The sequence below is a fragment of the Nesoenas mayeri genome (assembly GCF_963082525.1).
Source record: "Nesoenas mayeri genome assembly, chromosome: 8".
Lineage (NCBI taxonomy): Eukaryota > Metazoa > Chordata > Aves > Columbiformes > Columbidae > Nesoenas > Nesoenas mayeri.
In genome coordinates this window covers 33875148-33894205 of record NC_137554.1, presented here as the reverse complement: position 1 = coordinate 33894205, position 19058 = coordinate 33875148, and the positions used below count along the sequence as shown (strand labels likewise).

The following is a 19058-nucleotide window of genomic DNA, read 5'->3' as shown; positions in this document are numbered from 1 at the left end:
ATTTCTGCTTGCTAAAGACGTGGATTTATATAGAAAATCTATGTGTTTATACATTTATGCAGGAAAAGAACTAAATTGAAATTAGTCAGGATGTTGGCCATGTGGCTGAGAATAGATCTGTGTGGGTGGAATTCACAAAGATAAATAGTAATGAGTGGAATGCAGATGCACATTTGATGGTCTAATTAGAATAAATTTATAATAAAAAGTACTCCACATGCATAGCACGTATGAATTAGTACTTCAGGAATACAGCTTTCTATGGCTTTTGGTCAGTTAAATGTAACATGTGTGAGCAAGGTTTGCTTAGCGCACAAGGATGCGGAGGCTCAATAGGACTGTTTGCACACACAAAGTAGTTTATGAATGGAAGCATTTGCAGGATGGAGCTCATGGGTGCTGGGTTGTGACAGACAGTGTCCAGGAGAGGTGCCCTATGAGCTTGGGAGTGACCACCGTTTGTATCCATACAACACCTGTGCAGCTGCGAATCTCTAAATTCCGCAGGATTTTTTTTCCGTTTTCCCACTAAACAGATGTTCTCTTTGACAAATAACATTTACTGATCCTCCTAGTAGAGTCTTTGCCATTGCTGACTAGAAACCTCCCTGTACAGGACCTTTAGCCAAAGGACTGTCTATCCTGCCCAAAGCATTTATTTCTTCTATTTTGCTATTAAAGGAAGAAAAAATAATAAAGAAATAAACGGCCATCAGGTCTCTTCCCACACCACGTGTATCTGAGGGTCTTGCAACACCATATTAAGCATCTCAACAAATGTCTGTGGTGTGTTCCTGCCTTCCCTCCTCCTGGGCAGTGGTTTGTTGTTTTGATCTGCCTTGTTTAGTGGGTTTGCTTCCCGGTGTTAGAGCAGACACGAATCAAGCAGAAAGCCTTGAGCTTGGGGTGTAAGATGGGAAGCAAGTCCCCGTTTCCACCTCCTGAAATGCCACAGCAGCACCATCTGCATTTGGTGACCACGGCCTGAAAGGGTTTTGTGGACTCCTGGGGCTTATTCCTCCTGCTTTTACAGAGAGAAAGACATCAGCCTACAGCCTCAAAGCACTCCGTGAAACAGTCCATCTCCTGCCCTGCCGAGACTCACCACGGCGGTGCAAAGGCGGCCTTAGATGAATTGAAAGTCTCAGGAAAGTCTTTTAGGGCAGGTTTCCTCTGTGTGGTTGAGCGGATTTGGAGATGCCTGGCTTAATTAAGAGTCAAATGATCTACAGGACGCAGGAGGTATTAGCTCAAACCTTGAATGTCGTGCAACTATGATAAACCGCCCTTTCAGCTGCGCCAGATAAAACCACAGCGCACAAAGCTACATGTGATTGCTTTTAGTCCATGATCAAGGACAAGCGTGGAAAGGTGCTCTAGTGTATGGCAGGAAAGAGCGGGTCTGCTCCAAGCTGGAGAGCGCGTTGGGTGTGTTGTGCAGACCCGGGGGCTCAGCAGGGACACATCTGGGCAGAAGCAAAGGGGGGCTGGCAAGAAGAGGGGCCACACATCTGGGCAAGGGTGGGTCAGGGTCCGTGAGCTTCATGGAGCGCTCAGCACCGCTGAGTGTACCTTGCCTCCAGCTGTTTGCGCTAACCGGCAGCCTCCAGGTGCCACCAGTGCTGCGCTGCTTAGCTGGAAAAAAGGAGAAAAAAAGCCATTTCCAGGTTTGGGTGACTTCACCTCACCTTATTCACAGCCCGATTTGTAAACTTTCTGGTGTTTTTTCCTGCAGCAACAGTGACACCCAGTGGCCAGCTGGTTTTCTTTAATGGGGAAAAGCATGAACCGTGATGGTCTTAACGATGCAAAGCTTTTATATTTAAAATATATACTGACTACGGAGACTGAGTTTTGGGTTTCTTGAAGAGTTTCCTTTTATAAAAGTGTGTTAAAATGGATTCCTTTCTCCTGTGCCAGCAGGGCGCTTCTGGACAAGCAGGCTAGAGAGCATCAGTACTCCCTGCTCCAGCACACTTTGTCCTGTGTCCATAGGCTTCAGTTTGCTGAGGAATCCATGTGTTTCTTGCTATGGCATCACCACGTTTTTCACTTCTGAGACATCCACAATCCAAATAAACAACAGAAAGGGGCTCCTGGAAGAGACGAGGAAACCAGTGCTGTCTGTAAAACAGTTGACTGTGATGTCAAAACAAGAACGAACAACCAAGGATCCATGTCCTGTCAACCGGGAGCTTTGATTTGTGGTTTTCAAACCCGTTTTCACACAAAATGACAGCCTGTCTTGTAGGCTTTTGAAGCAATTTCATGGGTTTGACAGATGTTACCCGCACTAACTTTCCTGGTATGGTTTAATCTCACACTGGAGCAAGATTACAGTGTGGGTTTTTTAATTCAGTTTAGAGACATGCCTGTGTAAACTGGAGGAGCTTGGGGGAGCCTAATGAAATGATCAGTGGGCAGGTTCAAAACAAATACGGAAAAAGTGCTGTTTCATATGGTGCGTAATTACATTGCAACCACAGCATATTGTGGAAGTACATGCACAATATATGCAGTATATACATGAGGCCAAAGAGAGATTAGACAAACTCAGTAGTCCACCTCTGAGATTCTGATTCCCAGAGCTTGCAATGATATACCAGGGTTCTTGCCGCTATTTATTTCCTACGAAAAGCCACTATTAATACATCCTTGTTACCTGCCAGAAGCCCTTGCCTAAGCCAAGCAAAGATGCTTCTTTTCATAGTAGTGGCTGTATCCTAAGGCTGAGGTCCCACGAGACCTGGTCCTTGCTGGGTCATGCCTCAGAAATGTCTCCACAAGTTCAATGAGAGACTCTACATGCAAAAAGCTGTTTTGTTGACCAAGGAGCTTTCCAAGGCTTGAAGCTGCCTTGAGCTCAGACTCCATCAAGTCATTGTGGGTGTTTTGTAGTAACACATTACCATTGTGAAGTACAAGTGTGGAGCACGGAGGTATGGAAACAAGTTTTCTCCCCCTTATCCCAACCCTTGCCTGGCTTTGGCAAGCAGGTCCATGTGCATTCCGGACTCGTTTGGGATGGCTCAGAGGGTTTGCAATGGGTTATGAAACACTTTGCTGATGACTTTGGTTCAGATGGGAGTGTGTTGTCTACTTCATGAAGGCTGCAAGCGCAGTAATGAGGCAGCTTGGGCAAAAAAGAGACTGCATTTCCTTACCGAGCTCCTCACTGCTTGAGGTTTTGATTACAATTGGCAAACAAGGTTGGACACGAAGTGCATTTCATACCCAACCACCTGCACTTAGGTGATCTGATGGTCCTGGCTGGCTGGGCCACTCTCAGGTGTCTCAGCACCCTGAGAAGACTCTCAAAGGTGCAGGTTTTCTCTAATTCTTTTCTCAGGCTCATCTCCTTGTCTCCTGCTGCAGTGCTGGGGGTGGATGGGGTTCCCAAGATCTTGTATGCTGGCCCTGTCCATTGGAGACAGACACGGACATGTTCCCTGTCCCACAGCTCCATGGCTGGTACACCCCTCCACTCACGCCTTACGTCCCATCTTTGTATGGAAAGCATGTTCACAACATGGTCCAGTGAGGAGAATGGACCTTAAAAATAAATAAATAAGAAAAAAATCCCATGTAATCACAGCATTCTGCTTTAGGGGAAAATGCCGATAGCCATCCTCTATGCGGTATCTCGGACTGAGCAAGCTCTGTCTTCACTCAGAGTAAAACCTGCGGACAAAATAACAGGCAAACCTTTACTTTAGTCCTACCCACATAATTTTTCTCTTATAGATTTCTTGTCCTGATGAGTTGTTCCGGTTTATACCAACTAATACATTTTAGGAAAGAAATGAAAACAAAAAACCACCACACACTTCAAATCTGTAGGCTTTCACATTTCCTCCCCCCAAGGATCTTTGCCTTAGCATAGTCAGGAAGGGATTGAATTCATTGTATCTCAAACATACCAGGCTGAGATTGTAGGATATTGTGAGGTGCTCATCCACCTCCCTGTGCCCTTTGAACTTGGATCCTTGGTACCCAGTGAGTTATTTCTTTAAGAACATGAGCTGAAAGGGTCATCCTCTCTTGGACCTTCTCTCTGTGGAAAGCTCCTCTAATACCATGCAAGTAATACTACAATAAGACATACCCAAAAGGCCCCATAACCATCCAGAGCACATTGTCCAGCACAGCTTCCCCCTACTTGAAAACAGCGTCACAGCCAGAAAGCGGGGGGACAGGTCAGAAGAAGGACGCATGGTTTCTGTCCAGTGTTCAGGAGCTTCTGGACAGTAGTCAGGTAGCTCGGTGGGTCGTCATGGTAGATACTGAGGCTAAAGGGGCTATTTAAACTCACATGGTCAAGAGAGAGAGAATTGCACTGACGGCTTATATTCTTCCAAAACCTGGTATTTGAGATGTTGGAATGAATTGCTTTATGGAGGTTCCTGTCCCCTCCAGTGAGATGGATCAGCTTAGACTGGTCACTTCGCTTTGAAGTGTCTGAAGCAGCTGTGCACCATGTTGTTGTGCTGGTCTGGCACAGCTCCATTGTTGCTGCGGTCTGACATAGAGGCCAGAGGAGATGCTTGGGAGGTGACCTCACTTCAGTTCTTGCTTGTGGTGTTCTTCTTGACCTAAGCGAAACGGCTGGTTTAGACTTGAAAAAAAAATCAAAGTTTTTGTAAAATACATAAATAAATTATTGTTTTCCTTATATATTTAGGGCAAGCCTGCTAGGGAAAGTGTGCAAAGACTTCAAAGATGGTACAGAACCGAGTGACTGAGCCTACATGATGGCACTGCATTGGATCCGAAAGCAGAGAGCTGTGCTAGCGTGGCACTGGTCCCAAACTGATAACCTCAGGCCTATCTCGTGCTGATCCTGTTGAGGACTCTGCATTGCACCCCAAGCCACTTCAGAGAAGGATTTCCAGCGTGTAATGTTTGGGTGCCTCCGGAATAGCTCCATGCCCTCCCCAGGAGGGATGCTCAGGATGGGAGAGACATGAGAGCAGTTTGTTATATTGAGGGACAGTAAGAAAATAGGCTGTGGGAGTATGTCTGTCTTTCAGAATGAGATGCTCCAAGTATCATATTGCACTGCAGATCTCAAACACGCCCCAGGGAAACACAAGTCTGCGCTCCATTACCCTGACATCAGTCTAGAATAACCCGCTCAACTTTTGGCCCCTCGTTGTTCTGGTTTCCCTCTGGCTACAGTGTGGCCTTTCTCCAGAGCATATTCTGCGAGTGCTCACGGGTGAGAGGTGATTACGTGCAAGGAAAGAATGAAGGAGAGCCATAGGGGGATTGCTGGACATTCAAAGTGCTGCACATTTTGGCCTTTTATGTTTTATTGTGTTGCTTCCCATGACCATCTGAAAGTGGCTGTGAGTCAGTTCCTCACAACCGCAGAGAATAACAACATCAAACAAGAGAGAGAAAATGATTTCTCCATCTGCCTTGGCGAAGGGTGGTATGATGTAAGGAGGCAATGATGAAAGCCTGCTTTAGAAGACCGTTGCACGTGGCTTGTACAAAGTATTTTTTAAGCCACGCTTTGTGCTCGGATACTCCTGCCAAACAGGGGAGGAAGAAAGTTTGTTCCCTGCGTCCATTCCCAACTCTTCTTCCCAGCGTTTGGCATAAAGTTGGAATTTTGAAGTGCAAAACAGTGTCCTACAGCAGAGCAAAAGCCAGAAACCTGGGGTGACAGACTTTTCTGAAGGGTGGGGTGCGGAGCTCCTGGCTTTGGCTGCGCACTGGGTGCTCTGCTCTATGGTAAGGACCCTTGGCGTAGCATCTACAGACCTAGCAGGGGTGGTCTCTGAGGCTGCTGAGTTTCTGTGGGTGCCAGTTCACACACCCATGAGCTTGTTTCTCATAGCATTTCGGTGCTGCTACTACCCAAGAGTTGCCCAAGGGCACCATTTGTTCTGTTTTGGACCTTTGAAAGTGACTTTCTCTTTGGGAAGCCCACCCGCAGCTCTTGGTTTGAACCAGACTCAGGAAGCTTTTGTTATATCTGGTCTATCTGAGGTGTGGGTAGGGATGCGTTTGGGATACTCCTGATACATACACTTGCATGTCTTACTCTCTGGTATGGAGTATGGCTCATGTTGTTTTATGCTAAATGAGAGAGGTCTGGGGACATTGGGGTCCATTCGACCATTCGCAGAAAATTCCCCTGATGGATCCTCATAAGCATCAGATTTGCTCATGTTATCAGTAAAACCTAAAATCAAAATTTTGGGCAGTCCTAACAATCGTACTCATTGTGAGATGCTGCATATCACACATCTCATCTGTTACCTGGTGTCATTCTTTATACTCTGATAAGACATTTCACCCTCAAAGGATACTCAGACTGGAGGAAGCTTTTAGATACATCTAGATCTAAGTTGCCAAAGCGAACTCTGTACACAAATCCAACGTTTGTTCCTCGTCAGGGTGCACTCAAGATCCTGATTCAAGGCAATTCCTACCACTAGAGTGAGATTTCAGGAAGAAAGAGGAGCAATAGCAGCCTCAATCATGAGAAAGGGTGAAAGAGCCTCCAGTTTTTAAAGGATAACATTCATTAGCAAAGAATGGCTGGGTGCAGGGATAAGAGCAGCTACGGTGCTGGAGGAGGAGTCGAATGGAATGAGAAATTTGGAAGGTTTATCCAAAAAACTGATTCCCCATCATGGGTCTGGGATATCTGCCATGGCAGGAAATTGTAATGGGGGTGTCATGTTGTTCCCCCAGTAAATTCATGCTGTTATCCAGGGACTGTTGGGTTAGAGTCTAATGCTATAATAGAGAAATTAGAAAATTCAGATAAAATTCATTGCCTGAACTGCTTGATGTAGCTCATTACTACAGCCTCCTCTTGACACGTTCGTCGTTCAGTTTCCAAGATATTGAGTTTGACCGTTTTCAGAATAAGAGAAATGGGCACAGCAAGCAAAGGAACCGGTGAGTGTTTGACCCAACAGGGAACGTGCAGCTTTCAGCATTTGCATTTTGCCTTCGCTAATTCTGATGAAGCCTGATTTCCACAAACCCCCCGGTGCTGCCAAGGGGCTTGAAAATCAGCATCGAGAGAGGAGCAACAGCGACTGCTGCCTCCTGATTGCAAAGCAGCCCGAGGTCTTAATGGCAACAAAATGTTATGCATAACGTCTGATTCTCTGTGTGGAGAATGTAAAGAACTGAGACCTCCCGACACAGTTTACATTGGCCCTTTTTATGACTAATTGTGCAGAAAATAGCTCTGCTTGCAGCGTGCATGGAAACAGTTCAGGTTTCTGCTGTGTGTCAGCTAATGGGCTAGTAAGGCTTTTTTAGCACAACTTCAAAGGCTCTGGCGATGGAGGTCCTTTGTGAGGGAATTATCTCCTGCTCCTTTGTACCCCTTTATCCTTCTAAGCCACGGAACAAAGAATTGCAAAATGAAGAGACAAAGTAATTTGTAGTAGATCTCTAGACTTAGATAAAGTATATAACATTTGCTTGAAAACATTTTTTCTCCTTCTGTCGTCTAAACAAGGTTGTATTTTTCTGAGTAGGAACACCCAAGTTCATTTAACTTTGGAGGGACGCAACCTTGTCCTTAGGTGTGGTATTGATAGTGTCACCTAAACATCTGAAATGGTAAAGGAGAGATTTGGTTTCTGTGGTCAATTAGAAAAGACGTGGCTGTGACTGTTAGAGTTGGCTGAGAAGTGTATTTCTCTCCGCCTCAGGATATTCCACTAAGAAAGGAAGAAAATGCATATTTTCAGCAGTGTGTGCATGCACACACTTTAAGGAAATAATGTATTTTTCACCTTTTAGTGAAAATAAAAAGTGGTTTATTCTTCCAGTGAAAAATGGAACCTTGGGGAGATAAGGAAATGTATTGCATGTATCTGCTTTGTGTAGTCCAAAGCATGGTTCTTAATTAGAGAAAAACCCAACACCAACAGGGATGGAAGATGTATGATTAATGTTAGCAACTATGCCGTGTAATGTATTCCTCCAGTGCCTCCAGATCCTCTGGTTCAAACAAATAAGACACGAGCGAAAGGAGAATAATCTTGGCCTCATCAAATGTAATGGAGCATCTCTGCACACAAGCCAGCCCACCACATTTGTGTTCGAACTCCAGAATTAGTCTGGGTTTAGCGCTGGGTCTTGTCCACAAGCAAATCCCATGAGTATCTGCTAATCCTTAGAGGGCAGGAGGGTTGTGTCCACACCTTTCCTGATCAGCTGGAGTCAGTAACCAAGAGGGAATTTTAGGTATAAATACATAACATCCTGTGACCAGTTAACAATATTTTGCGCCAGTATTTTACTTTAAAGTACACTGAACGGTTTGACTGGTATCATCTTGAATTTCATATGCGCAAATATGCAATGGACTGATGTTTCAGCATTTTGTTTGTAAGAAGGGCTTTTTTTTGTCGTTTTAAACTGTTAGCAGAGACTGTCCCTATCTAGGATACCTTTTGTCTGCTTTCTCTCCTCTTCCCATATTTGCATGGATTTCCCAGGGCAGTTGGTGCTCTGACCTCTTGGCTCCAGTTTTCATCAGCTGTCAAGGTAAATTTGGTTAACACAGGAATAGTTTTTAATAATGGAATAGTTTGTTCAGGTTTAGACTGAAGAGGGGATAGTGATGGAGAAATAAGAGTATTCCTCTGTTCTCTCTGATCTCTGTCTCTACATGCACTAACTTTTCAATTGTTACACTTTCTTGATATATTTTTAAGAAAATTTCTAAGCCAGATGGAGAGATTTTTTTAAAGTTCTCAGCAGAAACACACATGAGCACGTATATATGTGGAGTTCATTTATACATACATACACATATATATAAACTAAATTTATGTTATAAAATAATCTGGTAATTATTGCATATTCTGTTTGCACATATGGGCAGCCAGAGGCAGGGATTTGATATTTTTCACTGATTTAGTTCATGCTGAGTTTAACTGTCTCTAATATACAGGTTAAGTTGGTTTTCATTACATACTGAAAGTGTTAAGTTGTTGTCAGTATCTAACAAGTCAATGCTTATCTCCAGTTGTATGGGGCCCAGGAAAGACATTTCTCATATAAAATTTTTTCCTGGGTTTTAAAGCTGGGAAGGGTAATTATGATGGAATCAGAAGCAGGAGGCAACCAAGACATTTGTCCCAGGAATTCTTTAACCCTGGAAGTACAGCAGTGACATAATGGTGTTTTCATGCTTCACTCTACTGACCTGCACTGGACCTCCCGAGTGCTGCCTTTTCCTCAAACCGTCCTGTTCCACGTATCTCTGATGCTGAGGACCTGCTCTCCATGGGATGCCATGGAGCCCTGTTGGGATGGTGTCTGTGCTGGGTGAGAAGGCTGCTGGTTCGAGGATGCACATCTTCATTTTCTCCATCGCTGAGGTAGAGCATGATTCCAGCTACTTGTTCTGTGCATAATAAGATAACGAGTTGGCCACAACAGCAGAGAAGTTAAGGCTAGTAGAAGGCAGGGCTGGTTGGTATGGAAGTCCTGCAGCCAGGTGGAAAGGATATATTAACAGGGCAAGCTGGTGGTGAGATGGATGGAGATTTACCCGGATCTATGTGGGTTAATGCAAAGTTGGTGCTGAGATGGATGGAGATTTACCCAGATGTACGTGGGTTAATACGAACAGCAAAGTTGGTGCTGAGATGGATGGAGATTCACCCAGATGTACGTGGGTTAATGCGAACAGCAAAGTTGGTGCTGAGATGGATGGAGATTCACCCAGATGTACGTGGGTTAATGCGAACAGCAAAGTTGGTGCTGAGATGGATGGAGATTCACCCAGATATACGTGGGTTAATGCGAACAGCAAAGTTGGTGCTGAGATGGATGGAGATTCACCCAGATGTACGTGGGTTAATGCGAACAGCAAAGTTAGTGCTGAGATGGATGGAGATTTACCCAGATATACGTGGGTTAATGCGAACAGCAAAGTTGGTGCTGAGATGGATGGAGATTTACCCAGATGTATGTGGGTTAATGCGAACAGCAAAGTTGGTGCTGAAATGGATGGTGATTTACCCAGATGTACGTGGGTTAATACGAACAGCAAAGTTTTTAGTGGGCTCTAAAGGCGAAGCTTTGCAAAGACCTGCTCATGCCACTTCCTAGCGGTTGTTAAAGGTTTAGGCTCTCTTGATGTATGTGCAATGGAGAATTATTAGCGGGTCAGCTTTAAGTTGTTTTTTCGCTCTGATTTGTTTGTTTTATTTTCTCTTGGTTGAACCAGGGCATTGAAAATATTTTACTATGTGTTAAATTGTGGATTTAAAATGAAATAATAATGTTCACATTGAAGTTTGTGATGAAGACTTTCATTTATTCTGGGATTTGGAATTTGGTGGGATTTTTTTTAATGGAAACTGGTATTCCTTCGTGTTAGGAAAGGCAAAATTAAAGGAATAAGCCTTGAGCTTGGAGTTGAGGGTGGGGAAATTTGTGATAACGAAATTCTGTCCCTGGTCTCAGAAGACGCCCTGGAGACACCCATTCCCCGCACAAGTGGGTTTAACCTTGGCAGGAGCACCTATTCCTCGTAATTCCAGCTCAAATCCAAAACAACCCCCTGGATAGCTGGAGGACAGCTCGAGAGAAGGGGTATGGCAGAGAGCAAACAGCTCCAGGCGACCTACCCTGCAGAAACCTGCATCTCACCATGCTTATGTTTCTCTGCCGTCCCGCACGGCAGGTCTCTAGTCCAATAAGCATCATGGTCTCCACACAGAGGGCAAGAATGGAAAGTCCAGAAGGTATCACCTTTTGGTCTTCATCCATCACTTGATGGGACTGATGGGCTTTGCTGGGGAGCTGATGTTGCTGACAGTTCCGAGAGTTTGTGGGTTACAATTCAGGGCTGTTGCACAGTTGTATTTTTTCCGGGTTTAAAGGGGTTAAAATTTGGTTATTTTGTACTGCCGTGATGTCAAAGATTTGCTGGATTCAGGACGATTGTTTACATTAAGCAATCTGTTGGCATTTAAGACTCCGGTGCAGGGAAAGCAGAGCATTGTACCGCAGACTCAGAAACATCTTTGACACCTTTGACTTTGGTTCCTCAATGTCACTTTGCCAATGACAGAATGGGGACCTTTGTTTGCCTTGGCCACTGCATAAAAAACCAGGATATGATCAAATCTAGTTAATCACTCACAAATGTCTCATTTCTTGAATCTCTGAGGGTGTGTAACACATTTTTGGGACGGCTCTTTGCTCGCTTGGCTTTTGTTGTAAGTAAGTTAGTCAGGGGAAAATCAAATTTTGAGTTTTCTTAAAAGGAAGTGGAGGAATCCTGGAACGCACTAGAGCTCTGCAAATGTACGTTTAATCATTTAAAGAAATGTCTTTTGGCTAAAAGCTCTTAACAGTGCTTGCAAGTTGCACTAAAAGCCATACGACTACATCATTCCCACAACTGATGTGAATTAGCGCCCTTGTTGGCAGGGTGAGCAGAGAGATGCTGGCTCAGTGAATGCTAGGGACCAAATTACTCTCAAATTCATAGCGACTTTGTGCAGTATGGGTGAAGTGTCCTGGGGTGACTCTACTGGTGGTCACACCAGCTCCTTAGAGGGTGGCAGGCGTGGAGAGAGACTCGGGCACATCCTGCCTGCCTTAGTTTTCCTCTGCAAAGCGTTTGGCTCTGCTGTGGAGCCGGGCAGCTATGGACATCTCCTGCACACTCACAGAATCCCAGAATGTCAGGGGTTGGAAGGGCCCTGGAAAGCTCATCCAGTGCAATCCCCCCATGGAGCAGGAACACCCAGATGAGGTTACACAGGAAGGTGTCCAGGCGGGTTGGAATGTCTGCACAGAAGGAGACTCCACAACCCCCTGGGCAGCCTGGGCCAGGCTCTGACACCCTCACCATGATCAAGTTTCTTCTCAAATTTAAGTGGAACCTCCTGTGTTCCAGTTTGAACCCATTACCCCTTGTCCTGTCACTGGTTGTCACCAGCAGAGCCTGGCTCCATCCTCCTGACACTGCCCCTTTCCATATTGATCCCCAGGAATGAGTCCCCCCTCAGTGTCCTCTTGTCCAGCTCCAGAGCCCCAGCTCCCTCAGCCTTTCCTCACACGGGAGATGCTCCACTCCCTGCAGCATCTTGGTGGCTGCGCTGGACTCTCTGCAGCAGTTCCCTGTCCTGCTGGAACTGAGGGGCCACAGCTGGACACAAGATTCCAGGTGTGGTCTCCCCAGGGCAGAGCAGAGGGGCAGGAGAACCTCTCTGACCTACTGACCACCCCCTTCTAACCCACCCCAGGTCCCATTGGCTTCCTGGCCACAAGGGCCCAGTGCTGGCTCATGGTCACCCTGCTGTCCCCAGGACCCCCAGGTCCCTTTCCCCTATGCTGCTCTCCAATAGGTCATTCCCCAATTTTTACTGGAACCTGGGGTTGTTCTGCCCAGATTCAAGACTCTACATATGCCCTCACACCGTGCTTAAGGCAAGCACACACTCCCCAGGCAGCAGCAAACCCGAGGAGCACGTTTTCACACGCGCCATGCGATGGAACTCCCCGCTGCAAGACGTCACAGGGCAGAAAGTACCCAGGGACAGAGGCTTGAGCGCATTCATGGTGAATTTTTCTATTCAGAGCCGGCAGTGAGATGTGATGACCTGGGTGTAAATGGGGGTCACCCAGCCGTGCAGAGCTGGAAGCTAATGGGTATAATGGGAGACCATTGTTCTGTGCTTTCCTGGTGTTATTCATGTATATATTTATGTACTTTTAATACTTACCATGGGACACAGTTGGAGGCAGGTTACTAGGCTATGTGGGTTTTAATAAACCTCTTCAGTGGAGTTCTTGCCTCCTTACTTTATATGTCTAACCCATCTTAAAAACAATGTCAAACTGACAATACGTTGAAAGCTTTGTAGGGATTACACTGCTTTATTGAGTCTGTACCCAAAGCCCTTTGAGGGCTCCTATTGACTCCAGTGGGATTTGGTTCAGACCTCAAGTGTATAGGACTCCCTTAAGTAAACTCTTTCAAGGCCCATGTATGCTGCAGGACTGATTGGGCTCTTTGTTACTACTGTGAATAGGAATGCGACCTTTACACCTTCAGCAAAGAGCCCTGATTTACAGAACTAAATCTTCAGGTTTTGGGAGAGATAAGGTTACCATCCCCGCTCCTCCGTACCCTGGTGTGCAGGTGGCTGAGCGGTCGATGAAGCGATTCTGGCATCACTGCTGGTTCAGGTAGATGAGCACTGAGCGTGCAGTACAGCACCTTCAGAGCTGCTTCGTAAGCAGATGTCCATGAATACCAGTGGGCAGGGCGAACATCTAGGGGTCTAAGTTGTTCCAGCTAATAGAATCATTTTGGTTGGAAAAGACCTCTAGGACCATGAGTAAAGCCCTAGTGATACTCTTTTCGCCACCGCGGAGCCATCTAGATATCCATGCTAGGAGTTCGTTTAGTCCATGCACATACTAAATATGGCCGCATTGGAAGGCTAGACTAGCGATTTCTCTAGGATTTCTTTAATCCATCCGGTCCCTTGGCCATGTGAGGGAAGGGAGGGTGGATAAGATGAAAGAATGCCGTATTGGGCTGTGCGCCGTCTCTTCCCCTGGCCATTGCCAAAGGCTGCGATGGGCAACGTGGTGAACAGTTGAGTCTGAATTCCAGCAATTGTACGACATGCTTTTCTTCCTTTTGGAGCTGGCCAAGCTTCTGGTTACCTTGCCTCCCAAACCTGTCGTTCCAACGGGAGAAACTCGAGCGAGTGAGAGGAGCCGTTTAAATGACAGTGCTATTTTCTACCTGTATTTTAGGTCACTTCCTGGGTAACAACACTGTGATTGATGTACTGAGACAAGCAGGATTTGAAGTGGAGCACACCCCTCCCGGACAACCAATTGGAAAGTAAGCAGCTGCCCACAGATTATTAATCACTTTCTCTCCTTTCCTTTTCTCTCTCTCTTTTTCTGTGACTGAGCAAAATTAATGCTTTAGTAGAGGAGGTGGGTAAGGGAGTGAGGAACCTCTCTTGCCCATCCAAGTTCCAGAGAAAAGTGGATTGTAAAGCATCTCTAGTGTGAGTTTGGAAACACATGGAGCTTCAGTGGCTATTTTATTTTCTGTTTCATTTATGGACATTATTCATACATAGCTGCTTAACTGTACGGGGTGAGGAGCCACCACGGTTTATTTCTGTTTTCAAGAAACATCTCATTATGCTCATTTTCCCCCATAGCTGTTGTATCTCTTTCTCTCCATGGGGTATTAGTGCCTCTCCATTGCAGGGCAGTAGACTGCTACCAGCTTCATTTTCCAGGCCTCTCTGTCAGGCTGCTCTTCTTGAGTTGTGATTTCAGTTTTGCCTGGAGGACCAGATTTAACGTAGCAGATGCACCTTGGAAAGCGTGTTGAGTAGGTAAAATGCAATTTGATATTCCCTGAGCTTCTCCGTTCATCTGATCAAGTGAAGCAGGCAAGAAGGATTGCTTGCCACGCTCTTGGCAATCTTCATTAGTACAAGACAAAATATGGCACAAAACTGTCCTCAAGTGGGGAAACAGACTTCCTCCCCTGGACTTTTCTCTTTTCCTGGCAATTGAGATGAGGTCTCTGTCTGAAGATATCATAGACATGAAAGCTGGAAGGTCTGGTGAGACACCATCTAGCTTTGGGAAGTTAACCTTTCCCCTGCATTCTGCAGATAAAAGTTGGCTGAGATGACTCTGTGGTGGGATTGTTATCCTCGTTAGGAGAAAGTGTTAGCGGCACGCTCCTGTCCCTGGTGGGCACACATGACACAGTCCAAATATGAGCTGAGTTTCAATATGCAGGATTAATCACAGGGCAAGTGTAGACCATGTCTGAAAAAGCTATGTTTAATATAGTGGAAAAATCTGGCTGATCTAACCTTGTTTGTGAAATACCCACAATGATTCATACAGAATATAATATGGCTCAACTGTACATAAGTGTCTTTGACAGAGCATTTGTCCTAAATGCTTCTTGGAATATGTTGAGCAATAAAAGCGCAGTCTTAAATAACAATGGGGAAAAGAGGAAGAAAAAGCTATCAAGCACAAGGAAGAGCGTATCTTCAGAGGTAGTTTAAGAAGCGCTTTGGCAGAAGGAGAAAAGTCAACATGGGACAGCAAGAGCATTAAACACTAACTGGCAGGGCTGGAAATTTCAGCTAAAATCAACAAAAATGTCTGTGTCTAAAAATATGGCAAAACAGGAGAACGAAGCAAACAATACCAAACCAGCTGAAGTACACCCTTCTTAGGTTTCTGACAAATAAACTTGCCTTCCAAGGAAGCCGGCACTTTCCTCAGCAATTTTCATTTAGTTGAAAGTATCGTCTTCCCATGAAAAGTATTTTAACTGGAAATTCTTAAGCTATTAATTTATTGGCTGTTTGCAAGCCCTTGAGAAGAAAAAGATACAGTAGTGCACGAGAAGTCCAAGAATAGTCTCTGCTCTTTATGGTCTTGAGATAAGTCCATCCACATCATCACAGACTTGAAATAATGTGGTGGGGCAGGAAACTTGAAACAAAGCCACAGCTTAGTGTTGACTTATTTGCAACATGGGGCACCTCTTTGTATGCATCCCCCCACCTTAGCAGCAGTGTCTCTTGTTCATGGTGTCTTCTCTAATATTGTCGGTCCATGGGGAAAATGCACTTGGAACGATGCATGTGTCCTGAGCTGAATTATCCTACACTCGGTAGCTTCTGTTCCCAGCTCCAGACCAGTGTGGTGGGCAGGTTGGTTCCTTTCTGGACTAGTACTCCAATTCCAGTGGTGTCTGTCCAGAACACTGAATGTACAAAACTGTATTAAGTGCTATACTGATGTGCATGAGTACTGGATTGAGTTGAGAGAGAGCGGATTGTCGTATTCCTTAAAGATTAGATGTTCTGCTGATGGATGTGTTCCTGTGGTCTTATGATCCAGGCAGACTGGCCGGTTTGGGATGAGAATACAGAAAGAAAAAGAAATGGCATGATAAAGAGATCCCGAGTTGCTACTTAGCTGCATTATTCAAGGTGCAGAAATAGTAGAAGACTATAGAAAGTTTCTATAGTCTATATATATACTATAGTCTATATATTACATACACTAAGTTTTAATAAAGATAATTTAAATACATTGACAGGAAACAGCTTGCTTTAGAAAATAAAAACAAGAAAATAGAGACTCCCAGACCTGCACATCAGAGGTGGTGTTTTCATTGTCCTGTTTTCATTGCCAGCCCCATTGTCCTGGGGCTGTAGCCAGCACAAGTGTTTGGGGCTCCCCCTTAAAAAGGAGGAGGCTGCTGCAAGTATTTTTCTCTCTCTTTTTTTTTGCGAATAGCCTGTATTTTAAGATTTCTGGCTGGGCTGCAAAAAAAAGTCTAATCAAACACAGTTATGATAAAAGTCGACAGCATATTCAGAAAGCACCGCCAGTTAGTTGTTGTGGCATTGGGGTTATGTTGCTGTAATTGAGAGTCTTAAGGAACCTTGCATTTTTTCTGCCCATCTTTTTTTGCTCTTCTCTTTCCTTTTAAAAAGGTGAAATAAACTCATTTGAAAACAGCTAGAAAGGCCCAGAAGAGAAAACATTTTTTGGCGTAGTAGCTATACCTAGGCACAGGTATACATAGAATAAACAAGTAGAAGCTCAACAAATGGTGAGCTGCTTGCAAGCAGGAGTTGTTTTATAGATTGTAGAGATGCAGGTGTGCTCATCTTGATTCTTTTGGAGCCATGCATGAAATAAGAGGTATTTCTCTCTTACGCTGAAACCCAAAAGAGACATTTCTGCTTTTCTTCCAAGTGAATTCTATAAGGGAGCGAAGCCCACTGCATCGCGTTCTGGCACTCACCGACAACTGAAACATTGCATTGTGTTGAGGGAAGATCAGCTGGGCTGTAATGTGGAGGTTGGGGGTGGACAGCACATGGAAATAATGCGAGGGCTGGAGAACACTGAAGCAGCTGTGTGCTTATGTTCTGGCCAGGGAAGTTCAGAAAAGGATTGTTGTGGATGGGTTGTGCCCAGTAGGAACATTTAGGGGTATGTCATGTTGAAACCGAGGGTGGTTTTGGCTGAGTATGAATGACTTCTGGACAGTAAGTTGCAGGACAGTCCTTCTCAGGTTAAGTCAGAATGCTCATTATTTGAAACAATGAAAGTAATTTCAGCAAAACACACATGCTACATCCTACTTGCTACCAATGCTGGCTGGCCAAAAAAGCAAATACTGTTTTTAATTAATATCTCTCTTCCTAGTTAGTATGATTATTATGATTGAAATGATTAGTCTGAGCTTTATAGTTCAATAATGATGAAGCAGTGGTATCATAAATAGGTGGGGTAGTCTGGTATAGATGTTTAGGTTCTGCCATCCATTTCAGTTTCAGAATAGACAAGATAATATCTTCTTAGAAAATAACTAGTATTGTTCCTGAGTATCAGAAAAGCCTTGGGAAGAGCGAAACAGGGCGAAGCCAAAGCTATTTATGCTTTCAGTTACATACAGACTGGGTAAAGCCAGAGGATTGTTGGCTTCCTCTGTCCGAAATGCAGAGCATGGGTTGTGAAATGGCTGCTCTTTGAGTCAACCCAAACGAACACCTAGAGTCTCACATTTCTGTTGTCTACTGACAAGCACAATATTGAGCCAAGTTCTCCCTTTCTTAAGGGGAAAAATAATAGCAGATAGAAGAGATAGCCAAGCCATGGAGGGGTTTGGTGGCACTGCAATCGATGAACTGGCAGAGAAAAGTTCATATACATTACATTTAGCTGGTGTAGAGCTATTTGGGAGCTCTCACCAACTGGATTTCTGAAATCCCTTGGCTGCTGTTGATGTTCCTGGTGGCCCATTGCTGACCTTCCTGAGCCGCTTCCAGAATCCCACCAGCCGACTGTTGAAAATACCTTCTTTAAAGCTCAGTCCCTTTCTGTAAAAGAAATCCCGTTGTATTCAGCATGTAGAACAATGCCATAAACACTTGAGAACTGATCCTCACGTTGGCTTCATTTGTTTATTTTGTTGCCTAAAGGAAAGCGTCCCAAATCTGTTTGCCTGGCAACCTTTAACAGCATTCCTATTTGCTGTTTGTGTTTAGTTGGCTGTCCTCCTTGTCCCCAAATGAAGGCATCGGAAAATGAATGGCTGAATCAGTATCTCATTGCTTTGCCCTGAGATAAGAAGATAAAAGAAGATAAGAAAAGCAATTTTTATATATTTTTTTTAATTTTTTGCTTTATTTGATGGGATTCTGCCAGTTGGCCGTCCCTGCCCCGTCTGTCTTCAGAAAGCAGAGCTGCATGGGGTGGGGAGGAGGAGGAGATAGGAGAAAGTTTCCCCCCAGATGGATTCCAGTGACTTGAACAGATAAAGGGCCACAGCTGCTTCACATTTAATTGGAAACAGCCAAATTGCAAGATCAATCCCGGAAGCACCTGTGTCCATGATGACTCTATTGTTACTGGGTTCTCAGGACCGCCAAGCCCTGGCGTTCCGCACACCGTACCCTCGGCCAGAAAAACACACTCATTTCCATCGGGCTGCTCTTTCCGATATTATGCTCAATGCTGCCTTCTTTCAGAATGGGAGAAAGCAGGACAAGCTTTTATTTTTGCCAGTCTAAGAGTTGATTGTAAACTCTCAGAGCTCTGCTGTGGAAATTAATTACCCTTCCTCCTTACATTTGAACTTCCTGGCCCAGTCAAAGCAACGTGGTTCTGCTGTTGTAACTTATTTCTTTCCTTCTCTTTGAAGCACAGAGGATGATCCTTCACCTTTTCCTATAGCATCCTGCAGATGTGACCCTGGCTCCCCTCCTCAGCTCTGTCTCATGGTGGAACTTTCTTTGCTGTGAATGCTTTTGGGATGGAAGCACAACCCAACCACACAGGCGTGCAGCCTTTGTGCTCCGTCAGGATCCATAACCTTCAAGAGGTGGTGTGCAGAGATGGGAAAATGTTTGAGGTCCAGAGAAGAGCAACAAGACTGGGGAAGGGGCTTGAGCACAAGCCCTGTGGGGAGAGGCTGAGGGAGCTGGGCTTGTTTAGTCTGGAGAAGAGGAGGCTCAGAG

At 44.9% G+C, this 19058-nt stretch overlaps 1 protein-coding gene across 1 annotated transcript in view; it reads left to right on the top strand.

The window, feature by feature from the left end:
• The window catches only part of TRABD2B (TraB domain containing 2B), a gene marked incomplete at its 3' end in the record, with an annotated part of 282246 nt that overhangs the window by 222702 nt on the left and 40486 nt on the right, over positions 1-19058 (top strand). The window contains exon 5 of the mRNA XM_080348856.1: positions 13780-13870. Coding sequence (XP_080204982.1) covers positions 13780-13870 — 91 coding nt within the window. The remainder of the gene's footprint in view (positions 1-13779; positions 13871-19058) is intronic.